Here is a 25,108-nt window from a genome sequence, read left to right on the forward strand (position 1 = left end):
GATATCACAGACGTAAAAACCAAATCTGTTGGACTTCGTAGAATCAACAAACTGCTTATTCTCTTCAAAAACAAACTGCTTATTTATATGATTCAATTGCTTTCTTCAATTAATTCTGAGAAAGGTCCAACAACTTTATTTCTTTACAGTAACAACAATTATTGTCATCTCATTTGGTTAACAACTAAAGTTCTGGTCCAGCATATCATTTATTTCTGGTTGAAATCAGAGGCAGTGTTAGTTACATGGCATGCTTATGTTCTCTGACTCCTTTCAGCTAGTCTCTTGGAGTAAATTTCAGTTTTCTTTCTATTGTTGGCCCCAGCATCTGAGCTATGGAAACATACAAGTTTCAACAAAACATACAACTGCAGACAGGGAAACTGCTGCTGCTTTGAATCTCCCAGATTTTGCACCCCAAAACAACATACTAAAGCAGTTCAGCAGGTGACACTGAATGGACAAAAATGACTTGAATACGCACAGAGATCTCCTAGACTATGAACTTTTGTAAACAATACAGGCATTCAATCTCACCACCATGCATTCTGCAGGACCGACAGAGTCGAACAAATTTTTTTCTTTTTAAAGGCAAGCTGGGGTTAGGCAGACCCCTACCAGTTAAACAACTACACAAGGTGACGTGAACAAGCTGCTCCTACCAGACAAGCGGAGCCCCCGTTGGTGAGTCGAGCAAAAAAAATTAAGGATACTAAAGAATACCAACGAGGGACAAACTCAATCCTTGAGAAGTGGACTCTCACAGAGCCTGTCAATGTTCTCCCAGCAAGTTATCTTAAAAAAACCCAAAGGCGATGGAGACCAATTATCGGACTGCGTACATGAAATAATGAGGAAAACCCCAAGGAAAGAACTCACCTTGCATCATTTAAACAGGTTACAAAATATTTCAAAAATACTAAGATTGAAAGGTGGTAAAGGAATTAAATGGGGGCCTTAATAATCTAAAGCCTCGGCTGCCAATCGTTGCCTTGAACCAGTGGATTACCTACACAAATTGATGGAAGGGGGTATCTAAAGCCGTCTCCCAAATACAAACTGTTCAGGGGGTGGGATTGGTGTGAAGGTCTATTTGCAGAGGAAATGGATAGAATGGCCAAGTGTTGAAGCATATTCCGACTTTTACAAGGGGGCGATTGAATATTTGTATTCAAAAGTTTGATCGTCTCAACCTTTTCTAAAATAGTACCGCTGTTGCCTTTGGGAAAAAAGATAAAATAGTACAGCTGTGCCAACAAGGGGTTGCTTGTATTGTAAACATAAAGGCTTGCAACTTTGCTTAGACAAACAAAGCGGAAGCGAATCTGGGGACACCTGCAGTCTTCTATTTTACCTGATATCAGGCCAGGAGAATGTGCAAGCACACACACGCATGCAGACATCAATTCAGTTTTAGTACCAAAGAAACTAAGCCCTTTCACATTTCACCAATGCGAAGGCATGCCCAATAATTTCAGAAATTTGCATGTTTTCCCCTAAAGGGATGTTTCAACGAATCGTCACAGCAACCAGTTAAAAGGTCCAGAAGACCGGACTTGATGGAAACAGTATATCCAGATAAGCGAAAACGCTCCCAACACATTTATTATCAAAGCAGAGAACAGCACTCTACCCATGCATTTATCACCAATCTGTCAACAGCCAAACAGTGTGCAATGATAGGCACTTGGGAGAATCATCCATACTTTATTGGAACTGCTCTTATTATAGGTCGGTCCTCCTCCCAATATCTGTGCAAGTAGCTCAATAGACACGTGCCTTTGGGGGAAATGATTCAACTTCATCATCTAACGTGTTCATGTGAACAGGTCTGTATGCCAGCCGAACCATGCCATTTTTCCAGTACCTGCAAACCATATGATCAATCAAACCTCTTGACAAAGAATACATAGCCAGTACAAAATTTAGCTGCTCTATCCAGCAGATTTAGATATCATTGCATCAAGTAAAAATCTCATTACCACAAGTCAACCCTCTATTCAACTACTGATAGTCAAACAACACTGGCACTCTTTCTAGAACAGCAAAACTCAACTTATGCGCTTGAGTTTATCATGCATTTATTATCAGGAGTCAGTCATGTCCCACATAGTCAATTATTTGTTTTTGCAGCATCAGGATTCTAGATTCAGAAAACTATGTTTGTAAGGTGAGAACCATTACAATGCTGTGCCTTCTAAGTGTTCCAGTTTTCTATCTTCTCAAGGCATATAGATAGCCACATTGTATAGTATATTAGAGATTACATCTTTTATACATTTCGTCAGTCTTTGCATATTTCCTGTGTTTCAATGCTTTCATCAACCATGTTTGAAGCTAAGGTTTGTTAAATCTTTGGTTGGGCCACGTTTTTTAATAGTTTAAAAATAAATTCTCCTACTGTCATGTAGGGTTCTAAAGTCAAACCAAACATCCTTCAATAAAGTCATGTTTCAAGTCTAATAATTGAACTTTTATTTCCCCTTTTTAGATGCCGTCTTGTCACACTATAACAAAATAGTTTCCTTTTTACTCGAAAGGGAATAGTTTGAGTTTATCATGATGAAAATGTGATAAGATACCAAAACAAAGTACTACCATTTTAAATGCGATGTTTTCAAAATGCCTCTTTAATTTCTCGCAAATTTATCGTGTTCTCAATCATAGCATGATAAATTCCTAAACACCCATTATACCATATGCAGCATTAGAGGCATTTTTGCAAGCACCTCTTATGCTATAGTATGTCATGATTCGCTTAAAAATATGGTAAAGTATTCGAAGGATAGGAAGGCCTTTCATAGCCAAGGCATCAGCTCCTTCTCTCCCCATTGATGTGAGCACTAAAATTATGTCCCATAGGCTTTATTGAAAAATTGGAACACCGTTTTAAGCAGATCTTTTAGATATGCTTAAAAAATATTTAATACTTCAAAGGTATGAATAATTTACATTTAACTATAAATATTCAAGATTTTTCTGATATTTTCTTTAGAAAAATGAGTAGTTTTAATTTATCCGAGATTTTCTCCTGAAAATGAGATTTGTGATATGACCACAGTCCTAATACAAAAAGATTTCAAACTCCAGGGATAGAGAGTACTTGATCCTACTTCTCAGAGAATAGGAACTGGCCAAACTATGTTGTCCAAACACTTTATCCCTGAATGGCATGCTAATACTAGAATATTGTATGTGTGTGTGTGTGTGCATGTACAAGAGAGAGAGAGAGAAATGACTAACCCCAAAGTATGTTTCAACCACTTTGTGTCGTCCCTTGTCTGCAAGCAAAAGGTAATGTGGTCAAGAAAATGAAGCAAAGCAACTTGTGAAAAACTAACGAATACATGAACATGATCTCACTGGGAAATCTTCACGAGCATGAGCGCCTCTGCTCTCCTTTCTGGCCTCAGCAGAGTGCATCGTGATACATGCATTTATCAAAAGGTTTTCCAGCTCTATTGTCTCAATCAAATCCGAATTCCTGTGTTCATACGGCAGAATTGAGAAACCTCATGGAAGGTTAACTGGAACATATCACACCATTCAAACAGTAAATATACCATATCAGGCTCCTGTCACGTATCTTAACATCACCGAAACTCTCACATATTTTGTCGATCAACTTAGAGCCTAAAAAAGGTACTATCGTTAAAATACAATGGTAACTAAAGACTTATATAAACTGGGATAGATGATTTAATCAGATATTTAACTTCAAGTGTTCAACAAATTTATAGAGAAGTCCAAAAACTTTTAATGTACCTTCCTCTAAAGTCTCCTGAGTACGAAACACAGCAGCATGGTTTTGCATCACCCGCTGCATATTTAAACGTATCTTTGAAGTAGGCAATGAACCATTTGAATTCCTCAGTTTATCCAACCACGCAATGGTACTCTCACCAGCATCCTTTTCTAAAGGTTTCTGTTTATCTCCTAAATGACAAAAAAATGAAGCCTTAATTTTCACTCATCTGCACAACAAAAAGTGCTCAACTACATTACAACATTTGAACAGAGACCTTACCTGGCTTACAAATTTCTGCAACCCTGTTGGCACAAGCTCGACCAAAGACAACAATGTCAAGAAGAGAATTTGCCCCAAGCCTATTGGCACCATGAACTGATGCACAAGCTGCTTCACCTGCAGCCATTAATCCAGGGACAACAGCATCTGGATCGTCTCCTTTAATATGAACCACCTAGAAGCACGACGGCAAACAGAGGCCAAAAGAGGTTATTAACTAAGTTCAAAGAACATTAGGATTGGTGTTATTAAGTCCAATTTATACCTCCCCATGGTAGTTTGTTGGTATGCCCCCCATATTATAGTGAACAGTTGGTAATACAGGGATTGGTTCCTTTGTAACATCAACTCCAGCAAAAATGGCAGCAGTTTCAGAAATACCAGGAAGTCTCTCCTTCAATACATCTGGAGGCAGATGATTTAAGTGGAGATATATGTGGTCCTTCAATGGTCCTGAGGATCACACCTTAGATTGATTTAGAAAAGAAAACCCAATTTGGACAAAACGAAGGGAAAAAATTAGTCAAAAAAATGTAGATATTGTAGCTACAAAATTGAGACAAAAGTAATGGTGTTGGCATCACACATTATGGACAATAGCATTCTTTGAGAGGGCATGCACAATGTGATGATCTGTGTCATATGTTAAACAGTAGTATATATATATATATATATAGAGAGAGAGAGAGAGGAGAGAGGGAGTTGGGGAAAATTAAAGTAGAGAAACCAGGAATGTAGATGTTAGTGTCAGTGTCTAGAAGTGATCAACAGATGCATAACACTTAAATGGAAGAATCTATACAGTCCAGTCTTGCAATACAGCCATAGCCAGGAAAAGCAGCTGTGCAATATGAAATCTCTACTCTCTGACTAGCTGAACAGAAGGATCCAGTTCAGGCTTGGGAATTTGCATTAAGCAGCATAGGTGACTGTTTTTCCAAGATTTAGAGATGATCAACAGAGGAATGTATAACTTCTATGGTACTGAAGCATACACTTGATTTACTAGTGAACTAGGAAACGCAATGCTATGTGCCGGATCCCTTGTCTTACCCATTCTAAACAAGGAATTGAAAGACAGCACAAATTGGATCATCATGAATCAGGTCCGCTTGCCTAATTCTTCAGGATTGTAGACACTAGGATGTGTATACGGACCCATCTTGAGACACTATAGCTCTGTGGGTCACTGAGAAAACAATATATAAACTAGAGTAGGTCCAGTTAGTAATTGTCTTCATTGAGGCTAGTATATGCTTTGATAAAGTAATCAGACACAGTTATGAACCATGTTTTTGCAAATGCAATACCAAGGAGCAACTTAAAGCTCAAAACAATACCTACACCACGGCCCTCACGAATCTCCATAGTCATCGACCGTGAAACAACGTCCCTTGATGCAAGATCTTTGGCGGTTGGGGCATATCTTTCCATAAATCTTTCACCCTCACTGTTCCGAAGAATACCACCTTCACCACGAGATCCTACAAATTACAGGTAGAAGGTGAATCAGAAATAGAGTCCAAAAGTTATGGATGAATGCTACTCCAGATATCATTCATAAGATTGATCAGGATGGAAGCAGCTTATAGACCCTTGTTGCATTTGACTGGAAGGAATAGATTAATGAGGTTCTGGAATAAGAAAGATAAATAGAACAAAAGAAAACAATAGCAACCTTCAGTAATGAGGCAACCGGCACCATAGATACCAGTGGGGTGGAACTGAACAAACTCAAGGTCCTGCATCAGGATTACATTGTCAAAACGGCACAGAAATTACACATAGACTTGACATAAATTGATGTCTATCACACTGAAATGGATTTAAAATCACCAACCTGAAGAGGTAGCCCAGCACGTGCGACCATTGCATTACCATCTCCAGTGCAGGTATGAGCTGAAGTTGCAGAGAAATATGTCCTACCATATCCCTGATATAACAAGCAAACTTAACATGTTAAGGGATCGATTTACGGCCTCAAGCAGCATCAAGTAACTAACTGTAAGATGATTACCCCTGTGGCCAAGATCGTATTAGCTGCACGAAATCGATGAAGAGTACCATCCTCCATATTAAGGGCAATTACTCCTCTACAGGAACCTTTAAAGCAATTTCAATGGATTGTCAACAATTGGAAGCCAACTTTATATGAAAATTAGAAACAAAAGCAAAAAGTGCAGAGCAGCTGTGACTTTTTGTGCTCCATGGTTGCAGGTACATAGTTGAAGTAAATATAAAGCATCAGAGTGCCCAAGTTTTTCAACATCTATACTCTCACCAGAAAATCAGAATAGGATACATGCCATATCAGACATAACACAAAGTGCATAGGTCACTAAGATATGAGGACATTACAATGGAAAGAACACACAGAAGCCCCAACAATCCAAAAAACCCTGACACCATAAAGAAACAATAAAATTACTGCAGTTTTTCCCCTGCATTAATTCTTAAAGTTCTTGATAAATATTTTATACTACTTTTCAGGAGAAATAAAATATCTTTGACCAAGCAGGTCACTAACCATTGCTGCCCATGATCAGGTCCAATGCAAAATACTCCACAAAAAATTGTGTATTATGCTTCATTGCTTGGCCATATAGTGTGTGAAGCATAGCATGTCCTGTTCTGTCAGCAGCACATGCGCAACGATATGCCTGTCCACCTACACGATAGTAATCATTAGTGAGAAAAAGGTACGACCCCTGCAAGCCATACATCTGAAGAACTCGTCAGGAGAAAAATCTTTCTATTCGATACTAGACCAGCAAACCTTTTCCATAGTTCAGGCTCTGGCCACCAAATGCACGTTGATATATTTTTCCTTCCTCAGTCCGAGAAAATGGCAATCCATAATTTTCAAGCTCAATGACTGCTTTAGGTGCTTCCCTACACATGTACTGAATTGAATCTTGATCACCTAGGAACAGAGAAACAAATGAAGCCTCTCGGAAAATTTAAGAAAAACAATGTTTTGGACATGTTCAATTCTATTAAACAGGACACCCAATTAAAATTAAAAAAAAAGGTTCACCAAAGAATACCAAATGAATCAAATTGTACAAGTCTTTCAAACACAAAAATGATAGGTAAAAACACAAACAAAAATATATACCTAACCAGTCACTTCCTTTGACAGTGTCATACATATGCCACCGCCAATCATCTTCACTCATGTTCCCCAAAGCTGCATTTATGCCTCCCTGCATCAAATCTATTAATTTAATCAGATACAAAATTTCTGATTATATCATCGAATATCCAATTACAAGTTAATCCACAAGGTAGTCTGCGGACTGGTTCAACTTCATATCTATGTCATAGGTCGCATTATTGGGAATTTCTCAACAAGGGAAAATCTTGGGAAGGATTTCAAAAAATTTGCTTTTCTTTATAACAAGCATAGGAAATGTAAGCAGAGTTTAAGGAAAAGAAATTGTTCTAAACCACTTGTATCTGGCGGACCTGCATTCATCCTAAACCCATTTAGACCTGACCTGTGCATGATCTAATGATATAGGTCCAACCAGGGACAATATCTGCAGAATCTCATGATACCCACACTATTATGTCATAAGTATGGCAAGATCTCTACTCATAGCTTTCAAAATGGCATCTGACAAGGATTCATCCTAAACCATTCCCGATTGAATCCAATTACACCTAGACCTGACATGTCCCTGATCCAATAATATAGGCCCAAACAAAGAATAATACCCTCATGATCTCATGATACCTTACATGTGACTAAATATGGCCAAAGCTCTATTTATAACTCTTAAGATTGAGTATGAGTTGGTTAATGAACATGAAACCATGAACTAATAATTACAACAGCTTCAAGTTCCCAAGATGTCCATAAATTGTTCATAAAATAGGTTGTATTCCTTGTTTCTAACCAGTGTTTTAAAACTCGCCGAGTCAACTCGGTGACTCGGCTCGGCCCGGCCCTCTAGTGAGTCAACCTGGCAAGCTTAACTCGGGCTGCGAAAACTCGGCTGCTGACTTGGCCAGACTCGACTTGACTTGGCCTGACTCGGGCAAGTTCTGGGTGAAATTCCACTAAAGGGGGGGGTGAATAGTGAAATATGATAATGATTGATAAAATAAAATAATTAAGCAATAAGGCACAACACATAAAACACAGAAGTTATACTGGTTCGGTCAATATCCAGACCTACATCCAGTCCCCAAGCAAACCACTTGAGATTCCACTATAACATCCGAGTTACCGGATAAATAGTACAACACCCTCTTCCCAAGAGGTCTTCACCCTCTTCCCAAGAGGTCTTCTTCTCTCAACAGAGAAGGGCAACACCCTCTTTCACAGAGGTCTACTTCTTTAAACAAAGAAGGAATACAGTGAATAACAGAATTACAATACTTCCTATAGAACCTTCAGAATGATATGAATGCACGAATGAAGGATTCTAAGAATGTTCTGTTTGTCACTCAGAGGATACTCTTTGTCAAAGAGCTGGACTTGACTTTTTCTCTTTTCGTTCTTTTTCTTTTTCTCTTTCTTTTTCAAGGCTCTCTTTTCAAATCACGAATAGAAATTTTTCTCTTTGTAAGCTCACACGTCTATTTCATTCCATTGTTTGAATAGTTTATTTGTGTGTGTTTATATAGCTTATAAAAAGTAGTCGTTACATTTTGGAATTGTAACTTTTTGAAATGTGAAATGTTAGGTCATTTCAAAAACATCTTTTAAAGAAGTTCGAGAATGCCTTTTTCCATAAAGGTGAAATAGAGGGTACACTAGTCGTTGTAATATTTTAGGTAATACATATTTTATGTAAAAAGTCCATTTCTTACAATAGTACATTGAACGTTGGGTTGTAGTTTTGTCTTTATTCTAATTAATGATTTGAGGTACATTAGTACTTCTTTACTTTAAATGAGTATAAGTACTATGAGTGCTTTGAGATATTTATTTGTACATAGTCATGTCAAGTGTTTTCTTTATGTTGTGTATTTCAAAGTCTCAAGAGAGAATGAGGACCAAAAAGAAGGTCGACATTCTTTGAGAAGGATATTTAACAAGGATTTGTTACAGAAGGCATTTAATCCTTTGTAGAGACAATGATGACTTCAAGTAAGTCGACATTCTATAGTTATGAAAAAAGGTAACTAGAGTCCTTTTAAAAACATATTTTATTTGTTTTTCTTATATGTATCCGATTTATGTTTTTGTCTTCTTGTATTAAGAAACATTTCATTAAAGAAGATAACTAAAGTCTTTTCAAAAACATATTTTATTTGTTTTTCTTATGTAGTCGATTTTATGTTTTTGTCTTCTTCTTATAAAAAATATTTCTTTAAAGAGGGAAACTAGAGTCTTTTCAAAAACATATTTTATTTGTTTTCTCCATGTAGTCGATGTTATGTTTTTGTCTTTTTCCTACATTCCTTTTTTCATGTTGTCTTGTATATAGTGTAAGGTACAATGACAAAATGTCTTTTTCATAAAAGGTTGTAAGAAGGTACAATTATTATATGAAAAAATATCTTTTTCATAAAAGGTTGTAAGAATGTACACTTATTGGTTTTCAAAAATGAGCTTTTTGAAACTATCGTATACTTTTATGATATAGTGTTTATGAATGAGTATGTAATATGCAATATGCAAGTTCCTGAAGGTTCTGTTACATATGACTCTAAAGAAGAAAAAAATCTTCATCTTGAGGTAGCCGATCTCTTCATTTGAACTTTAGGAAAGCATGGCTCATCAAGCTTTTTCTTCAAGGAGTATGATTGCACCATAGTTGTACTTGAACAGGAAGTCTCCATCCTTATTGGGTGAGATATCCTTGCATCAAATACTCGTTAGATTTATGGCAAAACATATTCAGTCATAATATAACATTATTTCAAGAGAACATATTATCATATCATATAAAATCAAATGAGACAGTGTATCATATTATGTGACATCAAAACCGAGTTTCTCAACATTCTCCCCCTTTTTGATGATGACAAAATATGCTCCCCCTGTCAAAAAGACATTATGCATAGAAATAATAATATGATAAAAAAGTGAAATAATGTTTAAAGAGAGAATATTTCTCCAATAATGGAGACAGGTTTTTTCCCCCTTTGTCATGGACAAAAAAGAGGGATCAGAGTAAGAAAGTTATTACAGATAAAAAATGAGTTTTAGTCAGAGTCAGTGGTATTGAGCTTGCGGCGGCGGCGACGTGAATTTTGGCCCATTGTCAAGGAGTCAAAGGCCTGTTGAAGAAAGGCTTGATTCCTGAGAAGTAGAGCCTATGTATTTTGGATGTCGACGAGGGTAGAGAAGATGTCGGGGTCAGAGCTTGCTGGGGGATCAGCTTCACTGGTGCTTTCATCGTCAGAGTGATCTCGAGGGGACCCTTCCTCAGGGAGGTATGAGTCATCGAATGCATGATCAGACCGGTGAATGATGTCTTGGTGGAGAGGCACCTGGAAGTGCTGAAGGATATGGGTGATGAAGTACCCGAAAGGAAGAGAGTGGAAGGTCCGAAAATTGATCATGTTATTGAAAATGATACTGGACCAGTTGATGGGAAAGTTGCAGAAGATTGCATATAGGAGAAGGGAGATTTCGTTTGCCACGAAACCCTTGGAAGGAAGCTTTGGAAAGACGTTGGATGAGAGGATGTGTGAGAGTATTAGAGCATGAGGTTTCAGATTGCTCGTATGCCATGGGAAATGGGTGCAGCGAGTAGAGAGAAGGACTTTCTTAAACACAGTTCGATCTATCGGAACTATGTTAGGAAGCTCAATGCCATAGGAAGAAAGGTTTAGAATGCAGCCTAGTTGAGAGATATTGAAGGAGATGAGTTTTCCATGTACCATGGATGTAATGGTGGTGTGGTCACGGTCTACAGAGAGGTTGGTGTAGAAAATTTTGATGAGATGAGGATAGTAGGTCATGGAGTTAGTCATTCCTAAGATGGGAACAAAATCTTGAAGAGAGGTATGGAGGTCAAGGGATGTGAAGGCGTCGAAGTTTACTAGTTTGCCAGTTTGAATTGGCAAGGTGCTAATGTACTGAAAGTGGTGAATAAGGTCTAGGTACCTTAGATCTGCGGAGGCGATCACATTGGTGGAGGAGGAAGAGGCCATTGCAAGAGTTTGTAAAAAAAAGAACTAAGGAGAGCGAGTTTGAACCGAGAGAAAGTTTGTATAAGGATAGAAAAGTTCGAATGGAATGGTAAGAGATGAACCAATTGATTAAATAGAAAGAAGAAAATAATTGTTGATAAGAAATGAATGACATTGGAAGTGAGTAATTTTTAGATTTTAGTCAAATAAGGAAATCCGTGAGTAGTAAGTTAAGAGACTTGTGAATGACAAATCAAATCAATGTTTGAGGATAGTGTATTATATTAGATTGAGGAGGACATAGTTATTGAAATATATAGATTTTACTATGGATGAGTTTATCGACTAGTGAGAGAAGCCATTAATAGAGTATGGGGTGTCATGTTGAACCAAAAAAAATAGTGATTGATCTTGAAAATAATGGCCTAATAAAACAAGCAACTTTTTACTCTATGTGGAGGGATTCTAAATTCGTGAATGGAGAGTTAAGGAAAAAAAAGATGATATGGATATGTAGAGAAGAGAGAAAGGTGATAAAGGACAACATTTACTTGATTAAGATATGACATAAAGTAGAGGTAGAATAAATAAAGGTTTGCTTGGAGACAAGACTTTAATGATTCTCGATTTTAGTGAGATATACAATAAGAGAGAAGCAAGGTCACGGATGGAAAGAAAAGTCATGATTGCTTATTTAATATAGAAATAGTTTTTATGGAAATAGGTCATAGGGTGATCATGTGATGTGTACTTTGAAAGATATGACATTTTAAAGAAAAGAGTGCCTTAAAAAAATGTTTCATGATTAATGTGTTTTCATATTTGTAATTTTTATGAGTATACGTAGATATGAGGACACATTTGGACTTTGACTAGTGGTAAAAGAGATGATGAGACAAAAAAGGAGAAAGAGTCAAAAGTATATAAGAATTGATAAATGATAGATTAAAAATAAGAATAAACATGGAGGAGTCAGATTCAAAAATATATAATAAAAAATGTATTCGAGAGATGAAATGAGGAGACAAGGAAATATTTATGAGTGAAGAGTAATAATTGTGAGTTGTCATAGAGAGAAATGACATGACATATATGGATTTTTGTGTAGGATAAAGAAGTAATAAAAAAACATGATTGATGAAAGACATAATGTTATGATTGATATGAATTATTGTTTATATTCTTAAAGAAGCTCGATTTGAGGAAGTTCATAGTTATTAGAGAATAAGGTTAAGTTTTAAACAAGAATTGACGAGAATGGAGGCTCAATTTGTATATGAGATAGATGATAATAGATAGTTTGTTGGGCTATGATATAACAAATGATATAGTAAAAACAATTTACGTGAGAATATAGCAACTAGATCTTTTAGAAAAAGGTAAAAGGACCAAAAAGAGTCATTCGATTCTAACTAATGAAAAGTATGAGTTCTCATAAACTAAGTAGAGAGGTGAATCGTAAAAAAAATAATAAAGGAGTTGAGTGATGTGAACATTGTTATGATACATTTTAATATAATTTAAAATTATTTTTTTTTATGGATATGAGAGAAAGGAGATAGGACAAGGAGTCATAATGGATGTGTACTTGAAAGATGACAAGTTGAAAGACATAAAGAATGTGTCTTATAAGAATACGAAGAGCACGTGAATATGGAAACTTAGTTTGACTAACAAAAATCGATAAGAAGGAAAGCTATTTAAGATTTAAACAAAACTTATAAGAGGTAATAAGTGTGATTAATTTATAAGTCACTTAGTTTGCATATTCCTAGTTCTCTTCTAATTCGTGTGAAGTCTTCATGTTTTAATGGTTTAGTGAATATGTCTGCTAACTGTTGATTAGTGGGTATGAATCTTAGTTTAATTATGTTGTTTAAGACTTGTTCTCTTAAGAAGTGGTGTCTTATTTGAATGTGTTTAGTTCGTGAGTGTAAAATAGGATTCTTAGATAGGTTTATAGCACTCGTATTATCACAGAAAATAGTTGTATTTTCAAAATTTGAACCAAAATCTTTTAAAGTTTGTTTCATCCAGATGACTTGTGTACAGGCTAGGCTAGCAGCAATGTATTCGGCTTCAGTAGTTGATAATGATACACAGTTTTGTTTCTTACTGAACCATGATACTAGTGAGTGTCCTAGCATGTGACATGTTCCACTTGTGCTTTTTCTGTCAGATTTACTTCCAGCAAAGTCAGCATCGTTGTATGAGATTAGATCAAATGTAGAGGATTTTGAATAGAATAATCCAAAATCAACGGTGTCTTTTAAATATCTCATTATTCTTTTTACAGCTTTAAGATGTGATTCTTTTGGATTTGACTGAAATCTAGCACACAAGCAAACACTGAACATTATATCTGAACGGCTAGCAATTAAATAAAGAAGTGATCCTATCATACCTCGGTATACCTTTGTATCAACAGACTTACCATCTTCATCTTTGTCCAACACAGTAGTAGTGCTCATAGGAGTAGATTTTGAAGCAGTTGAGTTCATGTTGAACCTCTTCAGAAGTTCACGAGCATACTTAGATTGGTTGATGAAAACTCCATCCTTGGTTTGCTTAATATGCAGTCCAAGAAAGTAGGTGAGTTCTCCCATCATACTCATTTTGAATTCCTTCTGCATGGACTTAGAAAATTCTTCACAGAGAGTGCTGTTAGAAGATCCAAAGATGATGTCGTCGACATAAATTTGAACAATTAGGGTATGATTATTCACTACTTTGACAAATAGTGTAGAATCTGCTTTGCCAACAGAAAAAACAGTTTTTAATAAAAAAGTTTTAAGTCTTTCGTACCAAGCACGAGGTGCTTGTTTTAAACCATACAAAGCACGTTTGAGTTTAAAAACATGATCTGGGTATTGTTCATTTTCAAATCCTGGAGGTTGTTTTACATAGACTTCTTCATTTATAAAACCATTTAAGAAAGCACTTTTAACATCCATTTGAAATAATTTGAAATCCATATAGCTTGCATACGCTAAGAGCATTCTAATAGATTCAAGTCTAGCAACAGGAGCAAATGTTTTATCAAAGTCAATACCTTCCTCCTGGTTGTATCCTTGAGCTACTAGTCTGGCCTTGTTTCTTATAACATTACATGTTTCCTCTAGCTTGTTTCTGAAGATCCATCTTGTCCCAATGATTGGATGATCCTTTGGTCTAGGTACAAGATCCCAAACGTCATTTCTTTGGAATTGATTCAGTTCTTCAGTCATGGCTAGCATCCAGAACTCATCAATGATGGCTTCATCAATCTTCTTTGGTTCAAGTTGAGAAATGAAAGCCATGTTTGCAATCCGTTCTAGCTGAGCTCTAGTTTGAACCCCCTTTGTTAGTTCTCCCAAAATCTGCTTTTGAGGATGATCTTTGATATCGACAAAGGTTCTTTGGTGATCATCTTCATTAGACTTAGCTGTGTTATCTAAAAATAAATCTGTACTTTCAACATCATCATCATTAGTTTGTATATGAACAGATTGATCAATAGATTCACAAAAACTAACATGCATAGATTCTTCAATAGTATTATGACTCTTATTGAAAACTCTGTATGCTTTACTATGACTTGAATATCCTAAGAATATGCCTTCAACAGATTTAGCATCAAACTTATCCAGGCTATCTTTTGTGTTTAGGATAAAGCATTTACATCCAAAGACTTTGAAATAGTCTATTCTTGGAGTTCTGTCATAGAATAGTTCATAGGGAGTTTTATTTAATAAGGGTCTAATGAGAACTCTATTTGTTATGTAGCATGCAATATTAACAGCTTCTGCCCAAAAAGATTTTGCAAGATTATTGTGTTGGAGCATAGTCCTGGCAGATTCTTAAAGGGTTCTATTATTTCTTTCTACTACACCATTTTGAGGTGCAGCTCTAGGAAAGGCAAAGTTATGAGAAATACCATGCAAGTTACAAAAAATTTCGAAGAGTTCATTTTCAAATTCTCCTCCATGGTCACTACGGATTTTAACAATAGAACAAGATTTTTCGTTTTGTAATTTTTTACATAAGATTTCAAACTGACAAAACGTGTCACTTTTGTTTTTCAAAAATATTACCCAAGTAAATCTTGAGTAATCATCTACAATGACAAAAGCATATCTATTATGATTAAGGCTAGCTACCCTAGAAGGACCAAAAAGGTCCAGGTGGAGAAGCTCTAAAGGTCTTTTACTTGAAATAACATTTTTTGATTTGAAAGAAGATTTTGACAATTTTCCTAATTGACATGCATCACAAAAATAATCCTTTTTAAAAGATATGTTGGGTAACTCACGTACTAACTTATCTTTAGCTAGTTTAGACATGTATTTAGAATTGACATGACCCATTCTCATGTGCCATAGATGTTGAGTGTCATTATTAGCTATGAGGCAATGTTCTGTGATGTTTTCTAGGTATAGTTCATATATATTATTCTTTCTTATACCTTTTAAGATGATGTTTTCATTGGTGTCAGCTATGAGGCATGCATCATGATTAAAGCTAACATTATAACCTGTGTCACACATTTGACTGATACTTAGTAGGTTATGTTTTAAGCCTTTAACAAGGAGAACGTCTTTGATAAGAGGTTTGTCTATGTTACCAATATTTCCAATACCAATTATCAAACCTTTGTTGTTGTCTCCAAAGGTGACGGTTCCTCCTTCTTTATGATGAAGAATAGCAAAAAGGTCTGGATGTCCCGTCATGTGCTTTGAACATCCACTATCTAGTATCCATCTGTTCTTCTTCTTTGGAGCCTGCAAAACATTAAGTAAATCTCCTTTTTGGTACCCAATCGGGTCCTTTTTTGTTAGACTTTGGAACCCATATCCATTTGGATTTGGGTTTGTCTATCTCTTTAGAGGAGTTAAAAAGATTATCATTATAATACTCCTTATTTGGTTCAGATGAACTTTTCACAAACGTGGTCTTTTGATTTATACAAGAAGGTTTTTTGAAATGAGAATAGCCAATACCATTCTTGTAGAAAAAGACCTTCTGAGAGGATAAGAGTTTATCCAAGTTCTCTTTACCTTTAGTAAACTTGAAAACCATTTTCATGAGGTTCTCAGTTTTACTTTTTAGCTCTGAAATCTCTATTTGCATATTTTTAGTTTTGGAGCTAGTAGAAGAAATTTCAGACATAAGCAAAAGATTTTTCTTTTTCAACTCAAAATTTTCACTGCTGAGTTTTTCATTCTCTTGAGAAAGCTTTAAATTTTCAGATTTTAAAACTTTATTTTTGAAACTCAATTTTCTAGATTCTTCAAATAGTTCTTGAAAAGCATCTAGAAGTTCTTCAAAGGAAAAATCAGAGATTTCACTTACCGAATTTTCGTTTGCCATGAAGCACATATTTGCAGTTTCGGCTTCATCATCACTTGACTCTTCACTAGTGGATGGTTCTGAATCATCCCATTGAGCATGCAGAGCCTTTTTCTTGAAGAATCTCTTCTTTGGTTCCTCAGTTTTGGACTTTCTTTTGAGAAGGGGACAGTCACGTTTTAAGTGGCCTGGCTTATTACACTGAAAGCACATGGGATCTTCTTTAAGATCTTTTCTTTCCTTGTGCCTGTTTGGAAGTCGGTTCCTTCTCATGAAGCGCTGGAATTTTCTGGTAAGTAGCGCAATTTCTGATTCTTTATCTGAGTCTTCATTCTCAGATAGGGCTGGGAAAGCTAGAGTTTTCTTTACTGATTGCTCTTCTTCCCTTCTTTCTTTCATGTGGACTTCATAGGCCATAATATTGCCTATTAAGTTTAGATAAATCTTGAGCTTCTTCAATAGCAGTAGTCTTTTTCTCCCAATCAGTTGTGAGAGATCTCAAGATTTTCTTCACCTTTTCAGTCTGGGAATATGTTACACCCAGAGATTTCAGATCATTGGTGATGTTGGTGAATCTGGTAAACATCTCTGTGATGGGTTCATCTTTGTTCATTTTGAACAACTCATATTTTCTAACAAGAGATGATATTTTGGCTTCTTTTACTTTGTTGGTTCCTTCATGAATGACTTCCAAAGAATGCCAAATGTCATATGCAGATTCACATATAGATATTCTGTTGAATTCATTCTGATCAATGGCACAATATAAGGCATTCATAGCCTTTGCATTTAAGTTTGCCATTTTCTTTTCTTCATCAGACCATAAGTTATAGTCTGCGGATAAAGATGTCTATGGATGCTCAACAATTTTCCATACAGCAAAGTCTATGGATTTGAGAAAGATAGTCATTCTGCACTTCCAATATCCATAGTTGGAGCCATTGAAGAAAGGAGGACGAGATGCGTGTTGACCTTCAATATCACGAGCATAAGAGGTAGATGCCATTTGTGCTGGAAGACTTGTTACGTCGAAACCAGCAAACCTGCTCTGATACCAAATGAAATTCCACTAGAAGGGGGGTGAATAGTGAAATATGATAATGATTGATAAAATAAAATAATTAAGCAATAAGGCACAACACATAAAACACAAAAGTTATACAGGTTCGGTCAATATCCAGACCTACATTCAGTCCCCAAGCAAACCACTTGAGATTCCACTATAACATCCGAGTTACCGGATAAATAGTACAACACCCTCTTCCCAAGAGGTCTTCTTCTCTCAACAGAGAAGGGGCACACCCTCTTCCCAAGAGGTCTTCTTCTCTCAACAGAGAAGGGCAACACCCTCTTTCACAGAGGTCTACTTCTTTAAACAAAGAAGGAATACAGTGAATAACAGAGTTACAATACTTCCTATAGAACCTTCAGAATGATATGAATGCACGAATGAAGGATTCTAAGAATGTTCTGTTTGTCACTCAGAGGATACTCTTTGTCAAAGAGCTGGACTTGACTTTTTCTCTTTTCGTTCTTTTTCTTTTTCTCTTTCTTTTTCAAGGCTCTCTTTTCAAATCACGAATAGAAATTTTTCTCTTTGTAAGCTCACACGTCTATTTCATTCCATTGTTTGAATAGTTTATTTGTGTGTGTTTATATAGCTTATAAAAAGTAGTCGTTACATTTTGGAATTGTAACTTTTTGAAATGTGAAATGTTAGGTCATTTCAAAAACATCTTTTAAAGAAGTTCGAGAATGCCTTTTTCCATAAAGGTGAAATAGAGGGTACACTAGTCGTTGTAATATTTTAGGTAATACATATTTTATGTAAAAAGTCCATTTCTTACAATAGTACATTGAACGTTGGGTTGTAGTTTTGTCTTTATTCTAATTAATGATTTGAGGTACATTAGTACTTCTTTACTTTAAATGAGTATAAGTACTATGAGTGCTTTGAGATATTTATTTGTACATAGTCATGTCAAGTGTTTTCTTTATGTTGTGTATTTCAAAGTCTCAAGAGAGAATGAGGACCAAAAAGAAGGTCGACATTCTTTGAGAATGATATTTAACAAGGATTTGTTACAGAAGGCATTTAATCCTTTGTAGAGACAATGATGACTTCAAGTAAGTCGACATTCTATAGTTATGAAAAAAGGTAACTAGAGTCCTTTTAAAAACATATTTTATTTGTTTTTCTTATATGTATCCGATTTATGTTTTTGTCTTCTTGTATTAAGAAACATTTCATTAAAGAAGATAACTAAAGTCTTTTCAAAAACATATTTTATTTGTTTTTCTTATGTAGTCGATTTTATGTTTTTGTCTTCTTCTTATAAAAAATATTTCTTTAAAGAGGGAAACTAGAGTCTTTTCAAAAACATATTTTATTTGTTTTCTCCATGTAGTCGATGTTATGTTTTTGTCTTTTTCCTACATTCCTTTTTTCATGTTGTCTTGTATATAGTGTAAGGTACAATGACAAAATGTCTTTTTCATAAAAGGTTGTAAGAAGGTACAATTATTATATGAAAAAATATCTTTTTCATAAAAGGTTGTAAGAAGGTACACTTATTGGTTTTCAAAAATGAGCTTTTTGAAACTATCGTATACTTTTATGATATAGTATTTATGAATGAGTATGTAATATGCAATATGCAAGTTCCTGAAGGTTCTGTTACATATGACTCTAAAGAAGAAAAAAATCTTCATCTTGAGGTAGCCGATCTCTTCATTTGAACTTTAGGAAAGCATGGCTCATCAAGCTTTTTCTTCAAGGAGTATGATTGCACCATAGTTGTACTTGAACAGGAAGTCTCCATCCTTATTGGGTGAGATATCCTTGCATCAAATACTCGTTAGATTTATGGCAAAACATATTCAGTCATAATATAACATTATTTCAAGAGAACATATTATCATATCATATAAAATCAAATGAGACAGTGTATCATATTATGTGACATCAAAACCGAGTTTCTCAACACTAGGATGTTTGAAATTTGATTTTTTGGGTATTTCACACACATATTCACTTTTGTACTGAATAATACATCTTTCCCATGGACTGTCAGGAAAGATCTTTTTGAACAAATAACTGTTATAGTATATAAATCAAACAACAAAGCATTCTAGTCTATAAACCCAATTAACAAAGAATTCTATGCATCTAAAAGCAGGGATTTCTTTCAAGACACATGGAGATTGAAGAGTTAGGACCTAAGGATTCCTTATCTGAATATCACATATTACTTTACATACATGATGATACAACTTCATAAAAAAACTTTGCCTCTATAACTAGCATTGCCGCATCACCACCCTTTCGTGGACCACTAGAGGTCCAAGGCAACTTCTAGTTTTCCACTTTATGTTCTTGTAAATGATAGTTTATCTTATACAGTGATACTTTTCCCCAGTCTGTAGCATTTGGTGCAGCTTCTGAGCCATTTAACCAACATCATCTGTCTCTGTTTCTGCCCTTTGTCTAATTGGAATCTTTTTTATTTAAGAGCTGAGCATCATGAATCTAAGGCCTGCAGCAATTTCACTTTTCCTAACCTCTAATCTTAGGCATTGAAAATTTTATTCTATCTTCTTTCGAGAAGCTAATAGTTGTTTGAATTCTTTCAAGGTGATGCATGGTGCAGAAAATTTGTCCAACTCCATTATGTGTTCTTTGTTTGTCCAAAATAATGAATCTCTTAACTCAACCTGCCATTCTCTGTATATTGCATGATCCAAGTGACTGCAATCCATAATCACACAGGATACCAGTGCCATTGGGATCATGTAGTTCCCAAGGGCTATGAAGGTGTTGGCATGATGAATCATTCTTGTACTGAATAATACATCTTTCCCATGGACTGACAATTTATATATTGTTTTTCTTTTAAAATCAAAAGTTAACAAAACCCGGTCCGAGTCACCGAGTTGACCCGCCGAGTCACGAGTCAATAAAGAACGAGTCGAGTTCCGAGTCACGGGTTTTAAAACCTTGTTTCTAACTGTAAAACAACTGAACCTAGTTATTTGATTTCCATTTGCAACACAAAGAAGTTGAATAGTTCAAATTGTGGTTAGCGTAATGGTCTTCCGACAACCGATAGATCTTACTCTGAGAAACCATACACACAAAACTTGCATATAAACAACACATGAGAGCATGGTCCACAATGCATCTAAGCTAACAGCAGACACAGCTTATTATGAGCAAAAGTTTCCAATCTAAATAAGATTGTAGTGAATTCATTAATTTCTTTTCTGATTTTCTGGTGTTTCTCTACTTTTCTATATAACTATGAAAACATTAAACTCTTAGTCAAGACTATGCATAATCAGTTAATTTATTTATTATTACATCAGTGCATAGGACATTAGATCTAGTCCTTGAGATGTCTTCAATATCGTTATTTACTACTTTGGTAGGTTCTATCAAAGTCAACAGATCAAATAGTCCAAAATGGAAAAGAGGCAAGAGAAAACTGTCCAAATTTCATTAAAAAAATCCTACCTACAAAGTGGTACCTAAGAATCTATTAGGTACAATTGACAGTATGCAAATAGGCCATGGTAAACACATCCCAAATGCAAGATTTGATGATTAGATTCATCCCAAATCAAGGCAGATCTTTAATTAAGGTCATGAGAATGACACCAATAATAAATTCATTTTACACGCTTCATATATATACAGCAAGCAACACCTCACGCCCCCCTAATCCAACACACATGCATGTGCGTCCACACAACTCATGTGCTTGCTTACCATCACAAGAGGAGAGGATACTGAACTTCATATTGCTACTCTATATATTGCTAGACATCCATTGCCAAGAAAATAACAACCTTCATCATTTTATCCTCTAACAGGATGCAAAATCATTTTAACATACTAAAATCTACTCCAATTTAGAGTGTTGGATTCCTTCTTGGCTCTGAACATGCTCTTTTCATTTCAAGCATTGAAGTTGTGGATTCCAATTGCCATTCTCGTTTAAAAATAGCTACCCTCACATAATATGTCATGTGAGAAGCCGGATTCAAAAAGGATTCCAAGGAAGACCAGATACACTCTTTTGTAAATAATAAAATAAAGCTTCAAAACCTAGAGAAAATGTTGGAGATGGTCATCAATGGTGGATGCCTAATAGTTGTGCTGTTAGACAACAGGATTAACTTTGATCTACTAGTCTTCTACCTGTTGTTTGTGTGGATCCCCATGTTCCTCGCAATAATAACACTATGCTTGCATTCATGTTTGGACGATGAAAGAACACCCCTTATCCTATTCAATCTATAGAAGACAATGATCAGGTGACACAGAAATCCAGTGCCATCATCACTTAGGGAAGAGGTTAGCAAAGCTTTGCTACTGCCTGAAAAGCCCTCCAACAACGCTAGACCAAAAATCAGAAAATCCCAAGAGCCTAGCAACAGTAGGTGGATTGCCTCCATTTAGATAATTTCTCTGCCAAATCATTTAAAGATTCCAACTTGTGTGGAATACAGAAGGAAGTCCCACTTGAAATCAGCAATTGAAGAATGATTGGCTAACGGTGTTCTTCCTTGGAGAAGACAAGGCTTAGAAGGCTTGAGACAAAGGTGAGGCAACTAAGCCCTCTTGATACCAGGCCGAAAAGGTTTCCAATTGCAAACATAGTCAATTTCATTCACAAACATCCATCAAATCAACCTAGCTCAAATGGTGGCGTAGTTGAAATACTCAAGAATCAAAACCACTATACACCTTGAGGAAAGGTGTGTGTCTTACTTCAAGTGAGGTTTAAACCTCATACAACTAATGCCCCTCTCAGAGCAATGATGCAAACTCCTTGTGCTTTGCCTCAAGGGGGCCACATCCCACTTTGAGGCAAGAACTTTTTAGAACGCCAGATGAAGGTGGTTGCATCTACAATTTCTCCCTTACATACTAATTTGCTGCTGCTTCATCATTTTCCCTCTTTACCCTTCCCATGTCCTTGATTAAGCACCAAGATGCTCTTCCTTTCATCTTATCTTCTGTTTATATTAATCTTCTTTTCATATCCTAGCACATACCCTCGCCCTATCCAGCTCACCGGTACTTTACCCTTGACTCTTTGTGGGCATTCTCAATTCATTGTTGTTGTTGTTGCTGTTTTATAACTTTTATACCTTGTTTGTGCCTCTACTTCCAGTTGTGGGCCATGGGATTGGGAACCAAGTTAGTGGTTCACAGGTTGCTAGGTACATAGAGATCACAGCATAGTGGATAGATCATCAACCACTCATCAATTAATATAACATTATATTGTATATATCATATTTAAATACAAAATAACTTTGTTCTTTTCATACTGCAGCTCGGTACATTTGAACATAATTGTGCTTGTGTGACTGATTCACAAGTTATGCAGATTGCCTTTTATGGAGGAGCCAGTAACCTAGACACACAACACTGGTCAATGCAGGTTTCAACCTAAATTTCTTTGCTTGATGAAATAGTGAACTAACCCTTTGATATACTTCTGAAAACTGATTGCTTCTTAACTAGTTAATTCACAAGGGCCAAATGAACCTAACTATCTTTAGCAACATCTGACGTGCATTATATTTGAAGTAAGCAAAAAATTTTAATGTTTTTGAGTTGCTACTCAACCATGATACAAGACTTGTGATCTTGCATTGACTGGAAGATAGCTCTTCAAACTTCACGTCATAGCATGTAAAGGTGATGCTGTAAACATGATATGTTGGTGTTTTGAAGTAAAATGTACACCGAGGCAAAGCAACTGAAGATAACATTTGATTTATCATGAATTTGCTAACAAGCGTTTCCACACCCAAAAGAGGTTAATAAGTACAGGAACACCTATAGCTTGTGAACTGGCACATCTCTGAAGAAAATTGTCATTTTTTCATTTCTTCACACCCCCACAACTCTCTATTTAGGACTAATAATATTTAGTGTCTTCCATTTGCAAACTATGTTAAGAAAGGACCTGAAAAACACCAAGAAAAAGCTTTGCAATGCGAATTTAAAATTTCTTGAATACATCTGCATCAGTTTCTAAAATTCAAAATGCATTTAATGCCAAATAGTTTGGAATCACACAGCTTGATTGACTGCCAGATGTTGACTTGAGGAAGCAAGCTGAGGTGTTCCTGAATACATCTGCTCAAGAAGTTTGCATCTGTTTTCTTGAATACATCTGCTCAAGAAGTTTTTATTTTACCGTATATTAATACTTGCAGGCATCATGAACTCCTCAGGCCAGCTCATCAAGTTGCCAATCCAAGTTAACCCGATGCCTGATTCACGGCAACTCAAAGCTATGAACCCGGAGGACATAGAAGAAAATATAGAAAGCACCCTGCTATGATTATGTGCAGTAACCACTAGTTCCAACATTGCATAATATGGAAGGTACTTCTAAGCACAGGATCTGTACTTGGACGGGCTATCAAAGCCAATGAGAAAATAAATATTTGACTTGATCTCACGACTCTAAAAAGGAAAAATAATGCATCAAACTCCAGGATTACCGAATAGGTTTTCAAGATAACAATGTCGTGAAGAAGAAACGATCCCAACCTCTTTTTCATAAAAATGTTAAATTCTTAGGTTCAGACAATGATGCGAGAGTCATATGGATGGGACCTCAGTAAACAGAAGCAGGCCGGATCCAAAACGCAGAAAGGAAGACTTACCTGAGCGGCAACCGTATGTGACCGAGTGGGGAAGAGCTTCGTAATGCAGGCAGTGTTGAAGCCGTGCTCAGAGAGCCCAATAGCAGCCCTGAGGCCGGCACCGCCTGCTCCAACGACCACCGCATCATATGTGTGATCCACGATCGTGTACGATGACCGAACGTCCACCTGAGATACAGAGAAAAGGAAAGGAGTCCAGACGGCACCCAAAGAAAGAGAGAGAAAAAAAGTAGCAGCAGCAAATAAGATAAGTTTATTCCCACGGGCAGGAAAAGAGAGAGAGAGAGAGAAGGTTGAAAACGAAGAAGGGATCCCCAAAATAATAATCCGCTAATCAGCGAAAGAGGATCGGAGATGGTGATCAGAAATCATGAAATAAGAAGAGGAGAATCAGGATTACTACCGTAGAGGAAGAGGAGAGGGATCTGGAGAAACTGGAAGGGGAAACACCATCGAACGACGGCCTTGGCTTCGGGGACGCAAGACGGAGCCCACGAGAAACGCAGCGCCACATTCTTCCTTCCTCTCTAGGAAGACGATGATCTCCTCAGAGCCTCTCTTTTTGGTGACACGGAGGTCAGAGAGAGAGAGAGAGAGAGAGAGAGGATGCGGCGGAAACGGGGACGCAGGAGAAGTATAGGAAAGGGCAGGACGGAGGGATCTCTCTCTCTCGCAAAGTCAGAGCCCAGAGGCAGTCACAAGAGTCTTAAGGAGGACATGGTGGAGCGAAGGCCACCTCGTCGCATGTACGTGGACCCTGAGTGAGCCTAGGGAACAAAAAATAAATAAAAAGGGGCCAATTTCTTTTCGTGTTTTTTTAGTTTTTATTTGGACTCTGGAGTGGTCCGCTTGGCTCCAGTTTTTTTGTTTTTTTGAAAAGTTAGCTGGGGTGCCAGTTATACAACTATACCATTGGGTTTTGAACCTGCAAAGTCCACCACAAGGTGTCCTACCAGACAAGCGAAG

The 25,108-nt window shown here is 36.4% G+C and overlaps 1 protein-coding gene across 1 annotated transcript; it reads right to left on the minus strand.

Moving 5' to 3' along the window:
• Positions 1-1,411: 1,411 nt before the first annotated feature.
• On the minus strand, positions 1,412-24,888 carry LOC149841562 (succinate dehydrogenase [ubiquinone] flavoprotein subunit 1, mitochondrial-like). The gene is made up of 16 exons (XM_089998545.1): positions 24,546-24,888; positions 24,143-24,310; positions 7,146-7,233; positions 6,804-6,950; positions 6,555-6,695; positions 6,045-6,130; positions 5,868-5,960; positions 5,706-5,769; positions 5,368-5,511; positions 4,293-4,480; positions 4,028-4,202; positions 3,766-3,936; positions 3,564-3,633; positions 3,364-3,484; positions 3,244-3,281; positions 1,412-1,867 (listed from the first exon to the last, which is right to left on the minus strand). Exons 1-16 carry the CDS (start codon positions 24,654-24,656, stop codon positions 1,765-1,767), a joined length of 1,908 nt encoding a protein of 635 aa, XP_089854671.1. The 5' UTR covers positions 24,657-24,888; the 3' UTR covers positions 1,412-1,764.
• Between the last annotated feature and the right edge of the window lie 220 nt (positions 24,889-25,108).

The sequence above is a fragment of the Nuphar pumila genome, chromosome 3 (assembly GCF_984573655.1).
Source record: "Nuphar pumila chromosome 3, dmNupPumi1.hap1.1, whole genome shotgun sequence".
Lineage (NCBI taxonomy): Eukaryota > Viridiplantae > Streptophyta > Magnoliopsida > Nymphaeales > Nymphaeaceae > Nuphar > Nuphar pumila.